This window comes from Oryctolagus cuniculus, chromosome 1 (genome assembly GCF_964237555.1).
Source record: "Oryctolagus cuniculus chromosome 1, mOryCun1.1, whole genome shotgun sequence".
NCBI lineage: Eukaryota > Metazoa > Chordata > Mammalia > Lagomorpha > Leporidae > Oryctolagus > Oryctolagus cuniculus.
The window spans coordinates 181380869-181402228 of NC_091432.1; the positions used below are offsets into that span (position 1 = coordinate 181380869).

The 21360-nt window shown below is 39.4% G+C and overlaps 1 protein-coding gene across 6 annotated transcripts in view; it reads left to right on the plus strand.

Moving 5' to 3' along the window:
• Window positions 1-21360, plus strand: part of ADAMTSL1 (ADAMTS like 1) — a 1062044-nt gene that overhangs the window by 609527 nt on the left and 431157 nt on the right. For 2 of the 6 annotated variants that reach the window (XM_008254438.4, XM_002708084.5), the window contains exon 1: window positions 14937-15160. The exons of 2 other annotated variants lie outside the window; for them this stretch is intronic. In XM_008254438.4, coding sequence (XP_008252660.2) covers window positions 15098-15160 — 63 coding nt within the window. In that variant the 5' untranslated portion in view covers window positions 14937-15097. Of the gene's footprint in view, window positions 1-14936; window positions 15161-21360 lie in introns of those variants that run through there. 2 more of the 6 variants (XM_070052731.1, XM_051857563.2) reach the window with 2 other exon arrangements.

A 21360-nucleotide genomic window follows, 5' to 3' on the forward strand; every position in this document is an offset into this window, starting at 1 on the left:
ATGTGTGATGGCAACACAGTCACTTGAACCATCACTGCGGCCTCCCAGGATCTTTGTTAGGAGAAAACTGGAGTCATAGCTGGGGGTTGAATCCAGGTACTCTGAAGTGGGATGCCAGTGTCTTAACCCAGCATCTTTGCTACTAAACCAAATGCCCACTCCAGATCTGAAACTTTTGATTTCAAGTCATCTGTAGCAATTGAGACCATACCTTCCTAGCTATTTTATTAATTAAGTAGTCATTAATCCAATACATATTTATTGAGTATTCATGTTTGTTACATATTCTAAAATTGGAGTTTCAGAAGTGAGCAGAAAGCATAGAGTCTCTGTATTCAGCGAACTTAGGTACAAAAGGGCCCCATCGTGAGTTAGTTGATCAAATTAGTTAGCAAGGCCCATCAGACTCTTTGGGAAAGCATTGAACTATGAAATTTCACAAAACTTGATTTCAAAGCTCCAACAGAACTAAGAAGGCTAGTGTTTAAGAGTTGGGATTCATTAAGTTATTTCAAAGATTGAGCGCTCACTAGCCCACATTGCAGAGGGGTTTGGAGATCCATCCCTCATTAGAGTTTTCATATTGTATTGAAACCCTCCAAGAGTAATGATATTACTAACCAACAAAGAAGTAGGGAAGGAAGAGAGGGTTAAACAAAATGTGAGAGGAAAGCGGACTGCTGGTGAGGATATTGCCAGAGCGGAGAAGTAAGCACGTAAAGAATTCAGTACTTGCAGAGGACATTATTTGGGTCACAGATAGACATAGATACAGGAAAACCTGCTAATGCCCCCACTTGGATAGAGGTGAATCTAGCAGAAGTGGGGAAACTCTTGGCACTCTTACTCCAGAACTGCATTGTTTTGATGTTCTGACTCAAGTCTTAAGCATGACATTTCATGATCAGCTAAGCCGCTGAACAACCGCACCCTATTCTTGGCAAAAATATATATCATATTACATTACCAAGAAGAGCACAATGGAAAGTTTTTAAAAAAATAATAAATAAACACTGTATCTTGTTTATAAATCTTGTCAAGCTTTTCAAGGACTTGCCTAGCTCCATGGCGAAACTCCTGTTTGCTGTAGGAGACGCAGCATGAGAGTGGCTGCCTGAAGTGCAAGCTCCTTTTCAATTTCAGCTTCTTTAGCTCTAACCGAGGGGGACTATCCCTTCAGTGGTAAAAGTAGATCCAGGTTTTATGGCTGGAGAGAGTCCAGGGTCCTCAAAAGTGAAGCAGACGGTTGTGAAGAATTATTTATGGCAAATTTTGTGATGCCTGTGTTATACTCTGATTTAATAGGAGGGAAAATGAAATCTGAAGCAGAGTGAATTCAATTTCCAAATTTTACTAGGTGTACATGCAGGTTTTACAGCGCAGTACTATCACTACCCCCTAGCTGCTGCTTTTCATGGCTTTACTACTTTGCAAAAGTAAATTTCTTTCATGAACAAACCCATGGAACTACTTCATGGGGTCATCCACAAGAAGGCTTCAAGACAACACTTTTGATAATCACAGAGTGAACCTTTTCCTACAAGCAAAATAAATCTTATTTCATGGTTAAAAGTATAGTACATAAATGTATAGATGTAGTAATACCAAATTTTATTGTATTTTAATCAAAATATATTATCATTGATAAGAATATTTTCATGCACATCATTTTTTGTTGGTTGGGTTAGCAAATTAAAAGATCAGATTATTATGGTTTCTTTCTGAATTTTAGTATTTTTAAATATTTAAATTGACAAACATGGTAATTTTTATCATGTACCACATGTTATATGTGTAGATTGTGAATGGCTACACTGAACTAATTCACATAGGTATTACCTCATCTGCATCATATGGCCTTTAACCATTACTAATGAACATGTTCACTACAATAGTCTTGTTTATGTTGAGGTAGATTTGGATGAGTTTTTATTTGCTTTTTTATTTGACACACTCAGTTACTCTCATTAGTCAACTGGTGTCCCAGAATCAAATTTAAGGAAAGAATGGAGCTGCATTCACTTGTTTAACACAGACCTTAGGAGTGGGAGAAGTGAGAAATTGAACAAGGTGCTGAACACAATAGTGATAGCCATTGAGAAAGCAGGTAGGAAAGGGAGTAGGTATGAGGAAATATCACTTGGTTTCCTTGGTTTATTGATTAACAGTTGGAAAATAAATATACTTATGAAAAAATCTATATACTTATGCATATTTACATAAATTCCATGAGTATGTTTAAGGTATATATCATATAGGCATAAATTTTGTGTGTATAAAATATAAAATAATTAAATAATTAACATGTAATCAAGTAAATATAAGTACAAATATATATGCAGCTATGAACTATGGTAGTTCTTGTGCAAGAAAGCATTAAAAACAAATGATAGGCAAAGCCAATTTAGAATGACAGATCTAGAAAGGCCTCTCTCAGAAAAGAACTTTGAATATCATGTGTATTGTGAATTGAGCTGTTATAAACATTGGGGGTACAGATAATTCTTTTGTATGCTGATTTCATTTCTTTTGGGTAAATTCTCAGTCTTGGGATGACTAGGTCATATGATATATCTATTTGCAAATTTCTGAGGACTCTCCTTACTGGTTTACATTCCCACCAACAGTGTATTAGGGCACCTTATCCCTCACATCCTCACCAGCATTTGCTATTTTTTTATTTTTGGTTGATAGCCATTCTAGCTTGGGTAAGGTGAGACTTCACTGTGGTTTTTCTTTTGCATTTCCCTGATGGCTAATGATCCTGAGCATCTTTTTTATGTATTTGTTGGCCATTTGTATTTCATCCTTTGAAAAATGCCTGTTATATCCTTTGCTCATTTCTTACTTAACTGGATTGTTTTGTCGGTATCGAGTTTCTTGAGCTTCTGATGTATTAATTCCTTATCAGATGCATAGTTTGCAAATATTTTCTCTCATTCTGTCTGTGGAATTAATTTTTTTATTGGGGCAGGTATTGTGTTGCAGCAGGTCAAATTGCTGTTTGGGATGCCTGAATCCTTTATTAGAGAACCTGAGATGGAATCCCACATCTGCCTCTGGCCCATCATTCTGCTAATGTGCTCCCCAGGAGCCAGCAGATGATGGCTCAAGTACTTGGGTCCTTGCCATCCACATGGAAGACCCAGGCAGAGTCCTTGGCTACCAGCTTTCACCTGGCTGAACCCAAGCTACTATAAGCATTTGAAGTGTGAACCAGCAAATGAAAGATTTATCTGTCTGTGTATCTCTATCTCTTTGTCACTCTACTTTTCAAATGAAAAATAAAGTCTTAAAATATTTTATGATGGTAAATTTATATATCTTAAAATTTTCCATCACAACTCTTTTTATAGGTACATTTCTTTGGTATGAAGGACGTTCTTATTATTGTGCAACCATCTACCTTCAGACTTTTTCATGTTTTCCATCTAAAACTCTGTACCCATCTAACATTAATTAATTCCCTGTTTTCCACTCATTCTTGTCCCTATCAACCACACTTCTGCTTTGTATCTCAATGAATTTGACTATTTTATGTGCTTGAATAAGCATAATCATATTGTGTGTCATCAAGGTTTCTATCTATTGTAATGTGTCAGAATTCCCTTCTCTTTTAAGGCTGTATAATATTTCATTGTATGTGTTTACCACATTTTGTTTATGCATTCATTTGTCAAGGACACTTGACTTTTATCTTTGGCTGTTACAAATCATGTTGCTATGAACACAGATCTACAAATATTTCTTTTAATCTCTTTCATTTCTTTTTGGTTTATGCCCAAAACTGGAATTGCTGGATCATATGGCAACTCTGTATTTAACTTTTTGAAGAATTAATCTATGTTTTTTTAAATAAAAAATACAGCAAATGTGTATTAGATTCTTACGGTATTCCAGACAGCCATGCCAAAGATTGGGAATAAACAAATAAGACATGTTGCCTTCAAGGCTTACAACCTAATGTGTAAGTAGTTTGTTGTTCTTATTTCATTTGATGGTGGAAATGATTTGCATTTCAATCACTAATTTTCTTTCCCAGTCTTTTTAAGACTAATAATATATTTATACTGGAGAATGTCAAATAGCACTTTGAATAGCCCAAGATTCATTAACTTGAGGTTCTGAGCAGCCATATCAACCAGAACCAGATGCAAATAGTACATTGTCATGTCATAACTCAGGATAGCCCCAGTGCTTCTTCCAATTGTGTCATCTATAATAGCAGCTTGAAGAAGTTATTTCAGCTAAATCACAGATTAATTCAACTTGTACAAATGAGATTGTAGTATTGTTAGATGAATTCTACTAATGTATTACATTTGATTATTGGAGGACTAGTTTTTGCACTTAATGATATTCCATTAGAAGTCATACCTCAGAAAGAATAATCCACTTTGAGTAAGTGAACTTAGCAAAATCTGAACTTCTGAAAGTGCATGAAAGCTTTGGAAAACTTGACAAGTCATTGAAGACAAAATAATCAATAAATCTGTGTGTCATCAGATAAAGAAAAGCAATGTTCTCAGCACCATCAAATACTCTCTGATTCAAATATCACCTTAAAAGCAACATCCCATTCATAATCACATTTTTGGTATCTTTATGTACCACCTTCTTCCTAGGAAATTTAACATAAATTTCCTCATTATTTAGCATAAAACAGTAATGTAAAAAGACCAAACCACTTACATGCAATAATAAAATGAAAAAAATAACAAGAGAAAGAGTGAAGAAAATTTTTTAAACTATAGACTGAGAAAAGACTTAGCCCCTGAGCACAAATTTTTGTTCTGAGCTTCCTAGTAGCCAAAAGAAAGACAGTGACATAGAGAGTTACATAAGTCTTCCTACCTAAAACAAACAAAAAACCCAGAGCCAGTGCTGTGGTGCCATGAGTTAAACCATGGCCTACAGTGTGAGCATCCCATATGGGTGCCAGTTCAAGTACCAGCTGCCCCACTTTGATCCAGCTCCCTGCTAATGTGCCTAGGAAAGCAAGAGATGATGGCCAAGTACTTGGGTCCCTGCATCTGTGCAGGAGACCTGGAAGAAGCTGTTCCTGGCTCCTGGCTTCAGCCTGGCCCTGCCCCAGCCATTGTAGCCATTTGGGGAGTAAACCAGTAGACGGAAGATCTCTCTCTCTCTCTCTCTCTCTCTCTCTCACCCCCCTACTCTCTCTGTAATTCTGCCTTTCAAATAAATAAATAAATCCTTTAAAAGCCATCTGTCAAAAACATACTTTTAATATATCATTATTATATTCCAAGAATTTTCTCTACAGATTCTTATATAAATAAGCTACACAAGCAAACTTACTCTACATATGCATGTTTGTATATTGGCCATTAGTCAAGGCCAGAGGTACAGTGTTTATTAGTAGATCTTCTAAGACAATTATGCAGGAGGCCAATTTGAATTGTAAGCTTGTTAGCTTTCTGATAGTCTAAACTGATAGAATATTATATCAATTGGCCTGTTCCTTTAATAACTGTAGTCCAGCAATCTGGGAGCACTGGAATATTCCAGATTGCCAGGGATATATAGCCCTTTGTCTAGTGTATTCTATTTATTTTTGGTTCCCTTATGATACCCAATGACTGCTCCGGCTTTCCTGTCATCATCCCAGCCACAAAAAGGAAGAAAGAGTGAAGTAATATATATTCCTCTGCTTTCAGACATTACTTGGAATTGTACCCTCTTTCTCCACTTACATCTCCTTAATGAGAACTGGGACAACACATGGTCATGCGTGGCTGCCCCGAGAGGCTAGGAAATAGTTCCAATCTGGGTGGCCTTAGACGTTTGCTACTACAGCAGAAAAAAGAAAACAGATATTGTGACACAACTAATATTTCTGCCACAAATATCTGATTGAAAATAATTTTTACCCTTAAAATGAAGATTGGTTAAAAACAGTCCGTTGTAGTAAACATTCTACTTACAAGGCCTCCATGAGTCAGATGAGATAATTTATGTCCTAATCCAAGTGATAGAAAAATCCAGGGGGAGAGAGAGAGAGACAGTGAGGCAGAGAGGAACAAGGGGAAGACTGTAACGGAACACCAGAGCCAGAGGGTAGGCCAGCAGCGCCCTTTGCACAAGGATGCACTGCCTGTTTTAAAGCCCACAGGGACAAAACCAGCACATCACGACAGCACTCCAGACCTTAGTGCATCTCTGCTGCCCATCACAGATAGGGTGTCTTCCTCAGGAATGCTCGCGTGGTGCATGGAAAGCTGCCCTCTGCCCGCTGGCCTCAAGTGCAGGCAGCCTCATGGCTGGGACTTGAGTTTTTCAAGCAGGTTCCCCATCTTTCCTGTGATTGGCTATCATGTTACAGTTGCTGTCGAAGGCAGAGGACTTCTCCACTTCATCCTAGAAACTCTATAATTCCCATAACTGCTAGTTTCTGTGCCTGGAAACCAGTTTTGGATGTTAACTTCAAGGAAATGCACATGTAAAAAAGATAAATCTTGAATGCTTTTACCTAAATTCCTCCCAATTGCACCCTGTATTTTCCCCTCAGGACACCTGCCTATATGGTAAATGTTTTGTTGTTGTTGGCTTGTATGCAATTCTCTGTGTGGTTACCTTATGTTTTTTTCCTTTTTTGCCACACTTACCAAGTTCCAAATTCCTTCATGCAAATCTTTTTCAAACAAAGACCTGCCACATTTTCAAGTAGTAAAAATGAAGTTATCCAGATTTACCAGCAAATTCCACGTTCTTTGGAGAAACTTAAAAAATAAATTCAACATGCAAAAAAATGCATAAATATGTGAGGTAACAAAAATGTTATTTAACTTGATTTAACCATTCCACCAGGTATTCATATTTCAAAACATCATGTTGTATATCACCTATACAAGTTTTATGTATCGAGTTTAAAAAGTATACAATTTAAAGATGTATAATATACAAATTAATTTTAGCTATAGGTTTATTTTCTGCATTTCATTTGATAGTTTTTGGTATTTCTTTGTGAAAGTATTTAAATTGTGATATGAGGGCAATCTTTTTATCTTCACAGAGAAACCATTAATCTAATTGGTGTTAACAGTTATAATTGGTAATAACAGAAATAAAATTTAAAACTATATGATGTTCTATTTTTATTCAGGAGAAAGGATACTCTGATTTTTCATAGGTAACTTGATTTTATGAATTTAAAATTTCAATTTTAATCCATATTCTCCTTAGTTTTCAGAGACTATCCTTTCTTTTGGAATTTTCCTGTTTGCTCCCTTTCATTCTTTCTTTCATTTCCTTTTTCTACCACTATGTTTGTCGGTGTATTATATCTTAATGAACTCATGTTAATTTAGCAAATATTTATCAAATGCTAATTACATGTAAGGTGCTGTGCTGTGTTCTAGGAGTAGCTTCCAGATTTCATGATCTTGATATTTACCCTCACCAAGGAAAGAAACAGTCTCCTCACTAACAGGGTAGTGTTGGAAATGAACCTACAGAGGAGTACCAGCGAATGTGTGGAGGTACAGGAAAAGAGATACTCCGTCTTTGCTACTTGGTTTGGTTAAATGATCACCTATTAAAGTACCAAGTTAGAAAACAGAAAAATATTTACCACCACTAGAGAAAAATAACTTTTAAAGCATGAAGCAGTAAAAGAAACCAAAAGTTAAGATGCTCAGTAACTCGTGGGCAAGTTTAAAGTTTTTACACGAAAAAAAAAAACAGTAAAAATAGTAACATTAGGGTAAAACAACAGCAAAGGCTTTTTCCAACAAAAGAAAATTTGTATCTGTGATATCTAAAGTGTGTATTCTAGTGCACAAAAATGTCATTAATATTAGAGCAAAAACTAAAAAGAAACAAAAAAGAAAACAAAGATTACAGCAAATCAGTAAAAGAAAGACATTTAAAGAAATGGAACAGTGAAAAATTTGTGGAAGAGCAGACATTTGAGCTACATATGAAAGAGTAGAACAGATTTTGAGCAAAAGACAGACACAGGAGGAGGCTGGTAAGTGAAAGGGGCAGGATGAACACACACAGGAGTATCTGAGCAATCCCAGGTATTTCAGCTGGGCTGGAGCCTGGCTTCTTATTACCCTGGGACTGGACGCACATCAGGGAGGTCCTTGAATGCCAAGCTGAGGAATTTGGCTTTTGTATTTCAATCCCACTCTCTCTGTGCATTGTCTATAAATCTGTTAACAGTCCTTCACCTTATTGTCTGGCTCTGGAATAATTATTTTATCTGTGGAGGATGATGTCATGGAAATAGTACTAAACTGGGAATCAAGGGCCCTGGATTTATATGTGACACTTGGGTTTAATATATGAATATTACAACCATAATTCAAACCTCAGCAATTACAGTGATACACTTCTCTACGTCAAAAATGCTACAAGAGACAATTTATCCGTTGCTGTAATTTTCTATAGCATCATGCCTCACACACAGTAGGTACTCAGTGTTGAATGTAATTCAGTAACAGACCTAGAAGAAATGCAGCATAGCCCAGCAATGTAGAAAAAGGAAGAACAGGAAGTGCAGGTTTGATGGTGGTGAACAATTCTATCTTCCCAATTCAACTTCGTGCTCTGCTGTGAATCCGTTTGTTTGGGGGATGGAGGGGAATGTGTCCTAGAGTTAGAATCTACATTAGGATAATCATTTTTCCCAGAATTTTATTAGAATTTGCAGATACACAGAAAATTGAGAGACACACACAGTGAACATCATTTACCCACCACCCAGAACGGTAACAATTTATTGACCTCCTACTTTGTCCCAGGCTCTGAGTTCAGCCCTCTGCACACCCCTCAATCACTGCCCACACCCAGCCCCTTGGTGATGAGCTTCATGCTGGATGTTCAAAAGCTAAAAACAAGACAGATGAGCACACCTGGGTTCAGAAAGTTTTAGCCTAAAGCTCTGCTGGTCATAAACAGAACAGCTAGGATTTGATTTGTTTGACTCCAGAATCGGAGTTCTTTCCACTGCACCAAGCAGTCTCCAGAATTCCTTTAAATCACTGGCTGGGGTCACAGATTTTTAACCAGGTACCTGCCTACATAGGAGGAGCCCAGAACCAAGCCCTGTGGCTGGCAGGAAGACATTCAAGCTGAGGCTTTTGTGCTTCGGGCTGCTAAAGAGGAATCAAGTCAAATTATAAAGTTTGTTGAGTCCCTTCCATAAATAATTTGCAGTGCTAGGCACTTCGGGAGAAGAAAGAGAAAAGAATTTAAAACATTCCCGTTTTTGTAGTTTCTGTTGTCCGCGTTTCAGGAAGGCACTGGCTGGGATGCAGGGTGACTGCTGATCCACCCTAGATGACACAGACTGGAGGGTAAGAAATGTGCCCACCCCAGGGTTATTGTAAGCATTACATGAAATGGTCAAGTACTACTGTGGTGAGCCAGGGGGACTGCAACCTTGGCCTTACCCTTCCTGCCTTTTCTCTGCATACACTGGCCCCTTGGCCTGGAAAACCTCTCCCAGCTTTCTTTCATCTCCCTGAGTCTCTGCACCTCTCAGGTCTTCTACTTCCATGTGGGTACTCCTCAGATCGGTGGGGCCTTTTCCCTTCTCTGAACTCCTGTAACGGCTTCCTGTACAAAGAGGCAGTGTAGTGTTTTAGAAAGAGTACGTGCATTCAGACCCTGGCCCTTCCTCTCTGTGGGTATGTGACTCTGGGCAAGATCTTTAGTTCTCTGGGCTTCAGCCTTCTCCTCTTTTCAGGTGGATGTACCGGTCTGGACTCTTGCTGGGGACAGTTGACTCCTGCTGAGTTAAGCAGAAGGGTGGATTTTAAGGTGTTAAATAACACTGGGATAATTGGAGTTGCCCCAGAAAAACACTGAAGAGAGCTTCCTGAGGATTCCCATACTGCTTTGTGAAAACAGATCTGCAGGGGAGTTGCTACCTCTTCCACAAGCAAGAAGTCTTCTGCTGAAGGCAGAAGCTGAAGGCACTGCCGGGGCTGCAAGAACCAGGCCCATCTTCTCTGACCCAGCTGATAAAATACACGCCCAGTCCCTGCCTCTTGATACCCACAAAGTAGCAACTGATTGGCATAGTTGTAAGCAAACTGCACTGCTCTGTAGCCATTTTACAAGCAGAGAAAGCAGTGTGGCTTCTGCCTGACTCACTCTTCATACACCTTTTTCTAAAGATTTAGTTCCTGCATTAGTTATTCAGTTACTTGAAGGGCAGCGTGATGGAGACAGGAAGGGACAGAGTGAGAAATAGAAACAAAGAAGGAGATCCCACATCTGCTGGTTCACTCCCCAAATGAGTACAATGGCTGGGGCTGGGCCTAGGCAAAGTTAGGGGCCAGGAACTCCATCTGGATCTCTAAGGTGGATGGCAGGAGCCCAAGTACTTAGGCCATTATCTGTTGCCTTTCCAGGTGCATTAGCAGGGAGGTGGATGGGAAGCAGAGTAGCCAGGACTTGAAGCGGCACTCCAATGTGGAATTCCGGCACCAAGTAATGGTTTAAGCCGCTGCTCACAACACTGCTCCACTCCTGAAACTTGTGGCAGAACTTTAAAATAGCCAAATCTAAATTGTACTCAACACCCTTGCTCTGAAGGAGCCTGTGTAATGTAGTTTCTGGCTTCTGCATTTCAGGAGGGCACTGAATGGGGTGAAGGGTGACTGCTAATCCACTATAAATAATATCAACATGAGGATAATAAATGTGCCTACAGCATAAGATTATTATAAGCATTACATGAAATGATCAAGTACTAAGAACAGTGCCTGGCACATGAGAGACTCCCAGCAAATGTAGCGACTTTCATCAGGCAATTTCTCAGATAATGGGCCCGGGAGAGTCAACCAGCCTAAGTGTATCCCCGAATTTCCCACCTGCTAATAACCAGCTTGTGATATAAGAGCACCAGTTTATTCTGCTGGCAAACTGGGTGTGATAATCACGCCCCATCTCTCTGAGTTTCTGCTCGTCTCAGATTGTGGGTAAAAGATGACGTGCAGTTGTAGCAAATGTTCAGCACATTTGTAATGAAATCTGTTACAATGGGCACTAGGTGAACTGAAAAGCTACACACATGTGTGCAAATTCTGGTTCCACTTCTGGAGCTAGCTGTGCGCTTCCTGCAGCTTGTACCTCTTTCGCCTTCAGTCGTTTTTTCCCCCTTTTATTTTCAGAATTAGTCCGATCCCTGCATGAAGAGCTCAATGCTTCTACTCAGTTGCCTCAACTTCTTCCCTAAAGAGGTTGATTGGGCCCCACCTAGCCCTTCAAAGCCCCCCATCCCTGACCCCTTTCCAGAAAGCCCTCTGTCCTCTCTACACCATTACTGCAAATGAAGGGCCTGGCTAAGAGGCTGCACCTCAAGGAAGAGACAGGTGGCTCTGGAGCAAAAACTGTAACGCATTCCCTCCAGGGAGAGAAATTCCGAAAGTTTAGCTCACTCTTTCCTGCCATAAAGCACGCTGAATGTTAACAGCTTGCTCCTGTCCAAGCTGGTGTTTTTTAAATTAAGTATTGTTAAATCCATGCCATTTGGAATGATGCTTCAGACAGCCCTGACACTCTTGCGCTGCTGCTTTCATTTCACCTAATATATTGTGCGTGGAGCCGGGAACCGGGATTACAGCCGCCGGCTTCTGCGGGTCGCGCTGCTCAGACACTTGCAGACAGCTGTAATTTAGATACCTGAAGAGGAAAAAAGGAACTCGGCCAGCACCCTACTCTCATGCCATCCAGGCCTTCCCCAGGCCACTCGTCTATGAATCTAGGTTATGGAGGGGTCTCTGCTGTTTCTCCTCAGCTCTGAACACGGTTTTAGAAAAGATTGGGAGACGGCGAAAAAGTGGAGCCTACTGAGATGCTTGCCATCGTTGGGCAACATCATTTCCTAGTTGGTCCTGGTACCTGCCTCCTGCTCCTTTGGCTTTGCTATAAGCATCCTCATCAACTAGGTCACTACCTACATCCACATCTGAAAGTCACATATATATGAATATGAATGGACAGATGTGAAAATGAGATGAGAGTGGATTTAGAGTGGGACAAGCCCAGTTCAAGGGCCAGTTCTAGCCATTGGGGCCAAGCTATTTCATCTGTCTGAGCCTCAGCTTCTGCATGTATAAAATGGGGTAATTATTTAATCAACCTCACAAAGTAGTCATAGAAGTCAAATGAGGTTGAGGAGGTAAAATCATCTCGTGATATTTGGTCACTGACAAAATTAGCTCATTCCCAAAAGTTTCCTCAATCACTCTGACTCAACTGATTTTGTTCTCCTTTTCTGAGTTAGTCTACTTGGAGTTTTCCCTATACTGTGAGACTCTGGCCTATGCATTTGGTTTTCCTAATTTCTCTGCACACTGGCAACAGGAAAGAAAATGCTTTGAGTACAGAGACCAGCATCTTGAGGCACTGTGGTTGGCCCCTCCAGGCAATCAACAAATGATTGAGGCCTTGACTTAGAAAATACTGTATTATTCAGGGACTTCATTGAAGCAACCATATGTTAGCATAGCCATCAGTATTGCAAGGTGGAATTCTATCTCAAAACACTTAGATGGTATATATGTCCATAGCATAAAGGAATCTCGGCCACAAGTGGCCTCAGTTTTCTGACCATACCAATTTTTGTCCCTCTAGGAATACTATCTTGTAATTAGCATTGTTGATACTATTCCCTCTCTCAGTACTGTACTCCCCTTTGCTTCTGAGTGATGTTTCTTTCTGAAGATGGAGGAAGTAGTTCTATGGGAAATGCTACATTTTGTAGAAATATTTGAATTAAAAAAAAAGATTTATTTATTTGAAAGTCAGAGTTACACAAAGAGAGGACGAGATACAGAGAGAGATCTTTCATCTGCTGGTTCGCTCTCCAAATGGCCATAGCATCCCAGGTTGGGCCAGGCCAAAGTCAGGAGTCAGGAGCTTTTTCCAGGTCTCCCAAGTGAATACAGGGACCCAGTAACTTGGGTCATCTTCTGCTGCTTTCCCAGGCACATTAGCAGGGAGCTGGATAAGAAGTGGAGCAGCCAGGAACCTGTGCTCATCTGGGATGCCAGTGTTGCCACAATGCCAGCCCCATAGTTGGAATTCTTTAGCTAATAACTGACAGGAGAAAGAAAAAGAAGAAAAAGCAAAAGCAAAAACAAAAACTCGGCTGTAGCAGTAAGCTCCAGCATAAAAGAAGGATATATAAAATAGCTTTATGAATGAATCTTTAGTCAACTATTTTTTTAATGTGATGAAAATTTCCAAGAGCAAGCAAGCTTTTTATAGCAACTTGTGAATTCTCTTTAGCTTATGAGCATTATCTAGTTTGGAAGAGATTTGTAAACTGATATTTCTGAGCAGAAAAGGACTCCCTTTTTATAGATTTGTACTATGGATGTTCTTAGGTTCACATATTTAGTACAGAGGAGAAAGATGAACCCTTGTATGCCCTTGACTTTTCTAACAGGTTGAAAATGGGATTTTTTAACTGATTTTTAACTCCCTTTAACTGATATACTGTATATAGTCAGTAACCTGAAGTTGAGCAACCTGCTTTTCTTCACCTTTCTGAAAAGTAACACTGCTGGTACGTATGCATGCAGACCTGCCTGTATTCACATGCCCTTTACGACTTGATCAGGTTTTCCATATTTGTGCACCTCGTACTTCTTGTCAGTATTTTGCATCATGAAAGGGAAGAACGTTAATTCTTCAGGGCATTTTCCTCCACTGCGTGTATATTTGGGCTCTCAGGATATCTGCAGAAGAACAAGGTCCTGACGTCACACCTATGAAAATGTAAGGCCATGTTTGCTATTTTTTTCTTTTAAAACTCAATGATTTCCTTAGCAGATAAGGGGGAAATAGATCCTTGTTTGACACTTAACACATTGGAAAACTGAAATCAAATCTGCCTCTGGCAGAGTCAAATCTTCTTGCTGGTGGATTAAACCCCCTCAGAAGCTTTTTGACCTTCTCTTGGCTGTCATTGGCCTTGTCATTTCACATCCTCCAGGGCTGCACTGGGCCTGAAAGGTTAACGTGTCCAACCCCCTTGCAACAGTGGATGGGAAAAAGAGGCAAAACTCCTTTCAGTCCTCTCAGCATGATAGCAGCTCAGATGAAGGATGTAAGGTGAGGCCAGGAGGAGGCTGAAGCTGTTGGTTAAAAAAGAAGGTTTGGGGATTGATTGAGGACTTAATTCATCCTGTCTTTCCCTCCCCTACAAAGCAGATAGTTGAGAGTTGGCAGGGTGTCAACACCAAGCTGTTTCTCAACCCCAAATTTCAGCCCCGCTCCTCCTGCCGTCTTTGTTAAGGGCTGCTTTAGAGGATCTAAATTACTAATGGTACCTTTAGAGTTTGTAAATCTTACATTGTCACTTTACCAAGAGGTAACTTGCGTTTTTTAACAGATCACGTCTTTAACACACAAAATATCACTTAGGCCACTGCTTTCAGAAACTTATATAGTATTCCTTTTCCAAGTCGGGGCGGGGGGAAAAAATGAGGAACTTTATGGAAGAGGAAGAAAGCAGTTGAACAGAATGCATTTAAGGGCACATTAAGTCAGTTTCTGTCTGGGGTTCTTTCTCTTTATGGCATATGTTATATATTGACAGGGATTAAGTTTCTCTCCTGAATGGAACAATACACAGTCACAGGGAGCTACTGTACTTTGCAGAGTAACAGACATCGGCACAGGCAAATAGGAACGTATCTCACAAAGAACTGACCAGGTTGGCCAAAAGCACAGGGCTCTGCTTAAGGCTTTCCAATTCTGCATCTTTTGCATTTCCCTTCTGGCTCTGCTGCTCGCTCTCCTTTCTTTTTCGTCCTTTTCCCCCTTTTTTTTGCTTGCACTGTTACACTTTCTCTGTCCCCCTGGCTTTGTTATTCAGCATGTCTGATTAGCAGGAGCCTGATTGGCTGGCTGCCTGCTCCGAAAGAGATTCCATTCAGCTTACCCCCCACCCATCCACCCACCCACCCCTCGGTCAGGAAATGTGAGCGGGGCTGATGGAAGCTGATAGGCAGGGCTGGAGTGTTAGCACCAGTACTGGATGTGACAGCAGGCAGAGGAGCACTTAGCAGCTTATTCAGTGTCCGATTCGGATTCCGGCAAGGATCCAAGCATGGAATGCTGCCGTCGGGCAGCTCCTGGCACACCGCTCCTTTTTCTGGCTTTCCTGCTCCTGGTAAATGCCTTTTCATTTCAATATGTTGCTATCGCTATTTAGTCTGGGTGCTGTTGGCGTGTTGTGCGTATGTGTATGTGTGTGTATTTTTATCTTAGAACTCCAGGTAAAATCGTTTACATGATTCAAAAGGATGAAGAAGCAACTTCTTCCAGAACTTTAACTTCCCAACCAGTGTACACAGTTTGCAAGACTTTCTAGTATTAGTTATAGGTAGGTGATAGTACTGAGAGGAAGATGGGAACTTAGGGAGATTCTGCCTAGAGTCTGTGAGTTAAGGGCTGTATAAATGGATTTGTATATGCTTGGAATTTGGATAAGACTTGTCATGAAATCAAACTCATTCACTGTGGTGTTCCTGAAACTTTATTGAAGGATAGGCTGTGAGGGGCTTACCCCTACCACCTCTTATGAATTATTTTCCGTCTCTGCACGTGTACTACAGAACCAGGTGAAAGAGGGTATGAGAGCCAACCCGAATTACAGTTCATAATTGTTGAAAGTCATTTATGGATACGAGTTAATGCTAGTATTTATGAATTGAGGATTACAGTTCTTGACGGAAGAAGGAAAAACTGATGATTTTTGTACGGTTTATTTCCACCATGCTAGTGATAAGATGCTCAACTCTTGCACATCAGCACACACTGCATTTTTGACTCAAAGTAAATGTTCCGTTGTGACTCATACTTGGTTTTATGGGCAGAAAATGAACATTTACTGTCCAAAAAAAATCTACACTCCAAATATTAATAGCGATGCACATTTTTTTAAACCAGAGTGTTCTGGGCAGGCAGCTTAGTAAACCTCATCGGAAGGTTTGATTCCAAAATCTGCACACGCTGATTCCAAACAAACGTGATTGTAGCCCTCCCTGTCACATTTATGGAATGCCAGCACTTCCTCAGAAGGTAACAAGGCAAGAAGGGGAAAAGGTAAAAATGCAACCAATGTGGGAGTTGCATCGATTCATGGATGGGAAAGGAATATTTTGTTCTAATTAAATTCTGACAAATTTCATCTACCCTGTAATTTTCATGAAGGGAAGCAATCCTTTAGACACAAATCAAAAATCTCCAGGAAGATTCAGTTGGAAACTCAATGATTAAATATTTTACACATTCCTATTTCTCAATAATTTGCATCATTGTAGCTAAGAAATTATAATACTGTTTTTCAAATGCTATACATAAAATACAATTTCAGTCTTGCATAGACATTTAAAAGCAAACTTACAGACTGTAAGTTTTAGCTGTTCTAGGCATATAAAGAGCAGAATGTTTGGGTGTGCTTTATGACTTGTGGAGCAAGCAATTTATGAAAGGTGTCTCATTTTTTCCATATGGGATGTGTTACATGTATACACCATTAGTTTGTCTCGTCTCTCCTTTGTGATTTTTTTTTAAATGTGTGTTATTTTCCCATTAAATTGCAGCATAAAGCAAATCACCGGCACACATAACTTTCTTGCTATTTTCATACGGAAGTATAACTTCATGATACTTTAGTCCAACTTTCCCATTCAAGAATAGATTGTTTTCCTACCTATTTGGTAAATACATTATATTTCTATTTGATCTCTTGAATATTTTTATATATTTATATTTACATATAAATATACTCAAATTAAACATATAGTTAGACTGATGTGGAAAAAAGGAATATTTGCTTATTTCAGAAGCCTTATACATGTTATATTTTAATTACAATAGTTGTAAAATAAGACAAAATGAAATCAAACCCAGGTTTGTTTTATGCCTGCATTTGTGATTTGGGAATCTAAGAGTTATGATAGAAAAGAAAGATGGGAGTCCTCATTGCCGAGATAGATACAGATGTTAATGCAGAACAATAACAGCATTAGTAATCACTGTCATGCATCATGCGTGTGAATGTGCCAGACACTTGCATTAAAATGAATCCTAACATTAATGATAAAAATAAGGCATTTTTAAACCCATTTTACAAATAATGAAACAAACTCATATTTGAGCCTAAAAGTAAACTAATGGAGAGCACATAACTTGTTTGCTTTGTACTAGGATAGAAAAGTGGTTGGCAATGATGGAAGCAATGGTGTGGGTTGGTCTGTAGTCTTTGTTGGCTAAATTTAGGCTTTTTGCGACTTCTTGGCTATTAAATATATGTCCAGTGTGATGAACACTTGTTACACTGCTCATTAACTGAGTTTTGTAGACAAAATTTAATTACCAGCTTCAGAGAAAGTCAAATCTGATCTGTAGTTGACATAGAAAAGAGTCATCAAGAAATTGAACTGGAGGATTTGTTTTTCCTGTAATTCTTTTACACATCATACAACTCTGTCTACTTCTAGAATTCGTTTAAGCAACTTCTAACAATCTCTTTAATTTAATTGGAAAAGTTCATGTCTGTTTACTGGCAAGCTCAGTTTCTACCTTATCTAAATAGCCTTCATTTCCTTGACAGCTAAATCATGTGTACTGGGACTCAGTTCTTAACTGTATACAAGCATTGACTGTTGTTCAGTGTTAGTTTTGTCATAACTCTTTTCTTTGGAACATTATTCCTAAGAGAATGAGGTTCTTGTGTCTTTCTATCTCTGTTACCATGTTTTCACTCATAGCATATACATCATAGTCTTCTTTTTTACCCCGGGCTCAACTGGACAGTAGTAGTGGTCCAGAGATTTCATCTTTATGTTCAGGTCAAATTAAACCACATAACACAACTTTCCCCACCATCCCACCCTGTTCCTCTTTTTCATTTTCACTCCTCTGTCCCAGTTGTTTAGCGCCAAAGGAATGTGGCAAAACCCCTGACCAGCCATTGACACAGTGTCCATCCACTCTTGAAGTCAAATCACTTCTTGTCAGAAAGGCATTTAATCAAGTTTGCATGTGCTTTTTGTTTCTTTTAAGTGGTTTTAAACTCTTTTTGCCTGCTATTGTGAGAGTTGCAAGAGTAACACTAGGAATTATAATAAAGTACATGTGTTTTTCTGTTGAATTTCTTTTCTTCTCTGCACTAATTTATACATGGAAACTAGTCAAACACAATAGCCCATTCCCTTCAGCTCCTCTGGCACTCTCTCCCACTATTATCTAAGTAGATCTATCTTGGATGGCGAGAAGCACCATTAGCTTGTGGAATGAATGTTAAATCCCTTATTTACAGCAGATTGTGTCCTGTTCCAACTGTGCGTGCATGTGTGTCTGTCCATGTGCATGCCTGAGCACCTCCCTATAACTGTCATTCTATTTCTTAGTCTCATACCCACATTAGCTTTAAATCAAACTTAAGAACTTTTCATATAAATCTATAGAACAGAGGCATTTCTTTTTAAAAAGTGGTTTTTTTTTTCCTATTTTTTGTGAAGTTTCTTGTCTAGACCTGGTCAGCTACATTTTTGTTTTCTCAAGTTCCTATTTTGAGTGTTTCAGTCTGTTCAGGCCCACTTTGGTGCCTGTTATTATTTTCATGTGTACCGGTTCTGTCACTTCATGAAAGCAGAGGAAGGAATGTCCAATAGTGGTCACTAGTGAACTACAGAAGAATGCTGCTGCACTTGGGATTTCCCTTGGAAGGTCTGGGATATTGAAGCCTTTTGAGAGAGAGAATGTTGAAATGAGAATATCTGTTCATGTCTTTATGACTGTTAATATGTGTGGATATCACTTTGCCAATATGTGTACATAAAGTAGAAACTGATTATCTGACACCCAATGGCAACCATAGACTATTAATAACAAATTAATGTCAGAGTTTGTGCACTTTTTATCAGTGAAATGTGATTAACTCCTGTACAAATTGAGAACTTTTTAAACAGTTTATTTCTGATCCACTTTGCTCTGGAATTAGGATGAGACATGGTCAGATACTTGGGTTCTCCCCTTTATTTTAGCTCACTTGAGACATAGTTTTAAACCCTTTGAGGAAATATACAATGTCCTGTGAATTTCTGCATTCCCTATAGTACCTAATAGAGTGCTTTATATAGACAGGCATCATAGCTGTTTAGGAAGTAAATTAAGACAGCCTAATGAAAACCATTAGTTCTCTAATTTTTCACATTTTTAGTGTTTCCTAACTTCTTTTTTGTTGTATGGTTTCTTTGGTCAAGTGGGAGCTCTGCTCTTAATTTGGGTACCTCTCCGTTTCTAGGAATGATACTTTGTCAGGTCCAGTTATTTAAGTTTCATTCTGTTCTTCCCTCAATCACCATCTTATACTGTTTCTGTGGTCTCATGAATAGAATGACCCAGAAATGACATTTCTGATCATGAGGACCAGAGTCTTGTCCTGAGTGAAGGCATTCCCTGAATCACCATGAATAACCTCCTGGTTACGTGTGTTGAGATAATGACAAGAAAATGTGTCTAATCAAGTTTTACAGTCTTGCCATTGTTACTAATTTTCTTCTTCTAGAGAGCTGGCTTCAAACTTTGTTTTTACCAGAATGAGACAAGTTCATGTCATTTTCTGTCTACATCATAAAACCATACCATGTGGTTGAATTTTGGCTTGATTGGCAGTGCTGGCTCATGAGCAACTCAGGATTGGCATACCAGAGGTGATGTCAGTCCTAAAGGATCCTAATTGAAATAGGCCAGCACAGCTGCGTGGGGAGCCTTCATGCTAACTGGGGGAAGCTATTGCTATCAACCCCTTCTTTCCATGAGCTCAAAAAGAAATGACTAAATCTCCCCAATTCCCGAACTTCATTATTAAAACTTACATTGAATAAAGCTTAACTGTCCTGTTTCTCCACCAAGGGACTTTCGTGGATTAGAGCACCCCATTTGCAAGGCAGTTAGTAAAGGAGTTTTGGTCATGTTACACAGATGCCCCAGTGGATATAGTCTGCAATCAACAGTGACCTCTGCCTCTTCATTTGTTGTACTTCCAAGAAGTTCAGTATTTACAAACCAGCTGCCATATTTTCCTATATTCACTGTATATTCTCCATTTTGTTTATAGAAATATGTCTTATCTCCTTAATTACAACACTTTAGAAGAAATACCATGATGCCTGTATTTGAACGTGACCACCCCAAATTAATGCATTTTTAAACATTTATTTTATTTACTTGAAAGGCAGAATTACAGACAGAGAGAGAGAGAGAAGAGAAATCTTCCATCTGCTGGATCACTCTACAGGTGATCTCAGTGGCCAGGGCTTGGCCAGGCCTAAGCCAGGAGCCGGTAGCTTCATCTGGGTCTCCCATGAGGGTATAGGGGCCATCCTCCATTGCTTTCCCAGGCATGTTAGCAGGGAGCTGGATTGGAAGTGGAGCAGCCGGGTCTCAAACTGGAGCCCATATGGGATGTCAGCACTGTGGGTGGAGGCTTAACTTTCTATGCCACAGTGCCAGCTCTTGAATTAATATATAACTGTCTGTATAGTTAGCACTTACTAATGGCTTATCAGGAGATATAAATAAATTCATTTCAATGTCTAAAGTACTTTCTATGAAGTTTTCAAAATTATTAAAAATTTTATTTATTTCAGAGGCAGAGGAATAAACAGATAGAGGTAACAACCTCTTATCCACTTGATAGCCCACAAAAGCAGAGATAGAGATGGAATTGGATCTGGGAGCCAAGAACTCGGCTCAAGACTTCTACATGAGTGGCAGGGACTCAATCATCTGAGCCATTTGCTTGAGCCACCTGCTGCTCCTGGGGTCTGCATTAGCAGGAAGCTGGGCTCAGGAGCCAGAGCCAGGAATCAGGTGTCCTAACCACTAAGCTAAACACCTGCTCCCTTCAATGTAATCTTTGATAGTGCTTTGTGTTACCTTGCATTCATCTCCGCCTTTGTATTTCTCATACTGGACTTACATTTCTATCTGTGGGGCATAGGAGAGGGAGTGACTTTGCCTTCCTACCTCTATCAGAATGCCTGATAATTAGACTCAATAAATGCTGTTGAAAGAATGAATAAATGGATAAATAAGTGTGACTTGACAAAAAAAAGGTAAACAAAAGGGAAGTACAAGTAGGAAGGGAAAATGTGAATGTTCACTTTCCATATGAAGCATTTCATTATTTCTGGTTTTGGGAAGATCAAGTCAACAACCCTAATAAAAAGAAAGCATATATGTTGTTTCTCATATGTGTACATCCACACAGTGACTAGCAATTCAGCAACAATCCTTTTTGCTGTTGGTAATTAAAGTGAATCATTTTGCATGTTTCCAGTTATTTCTCAACTATTG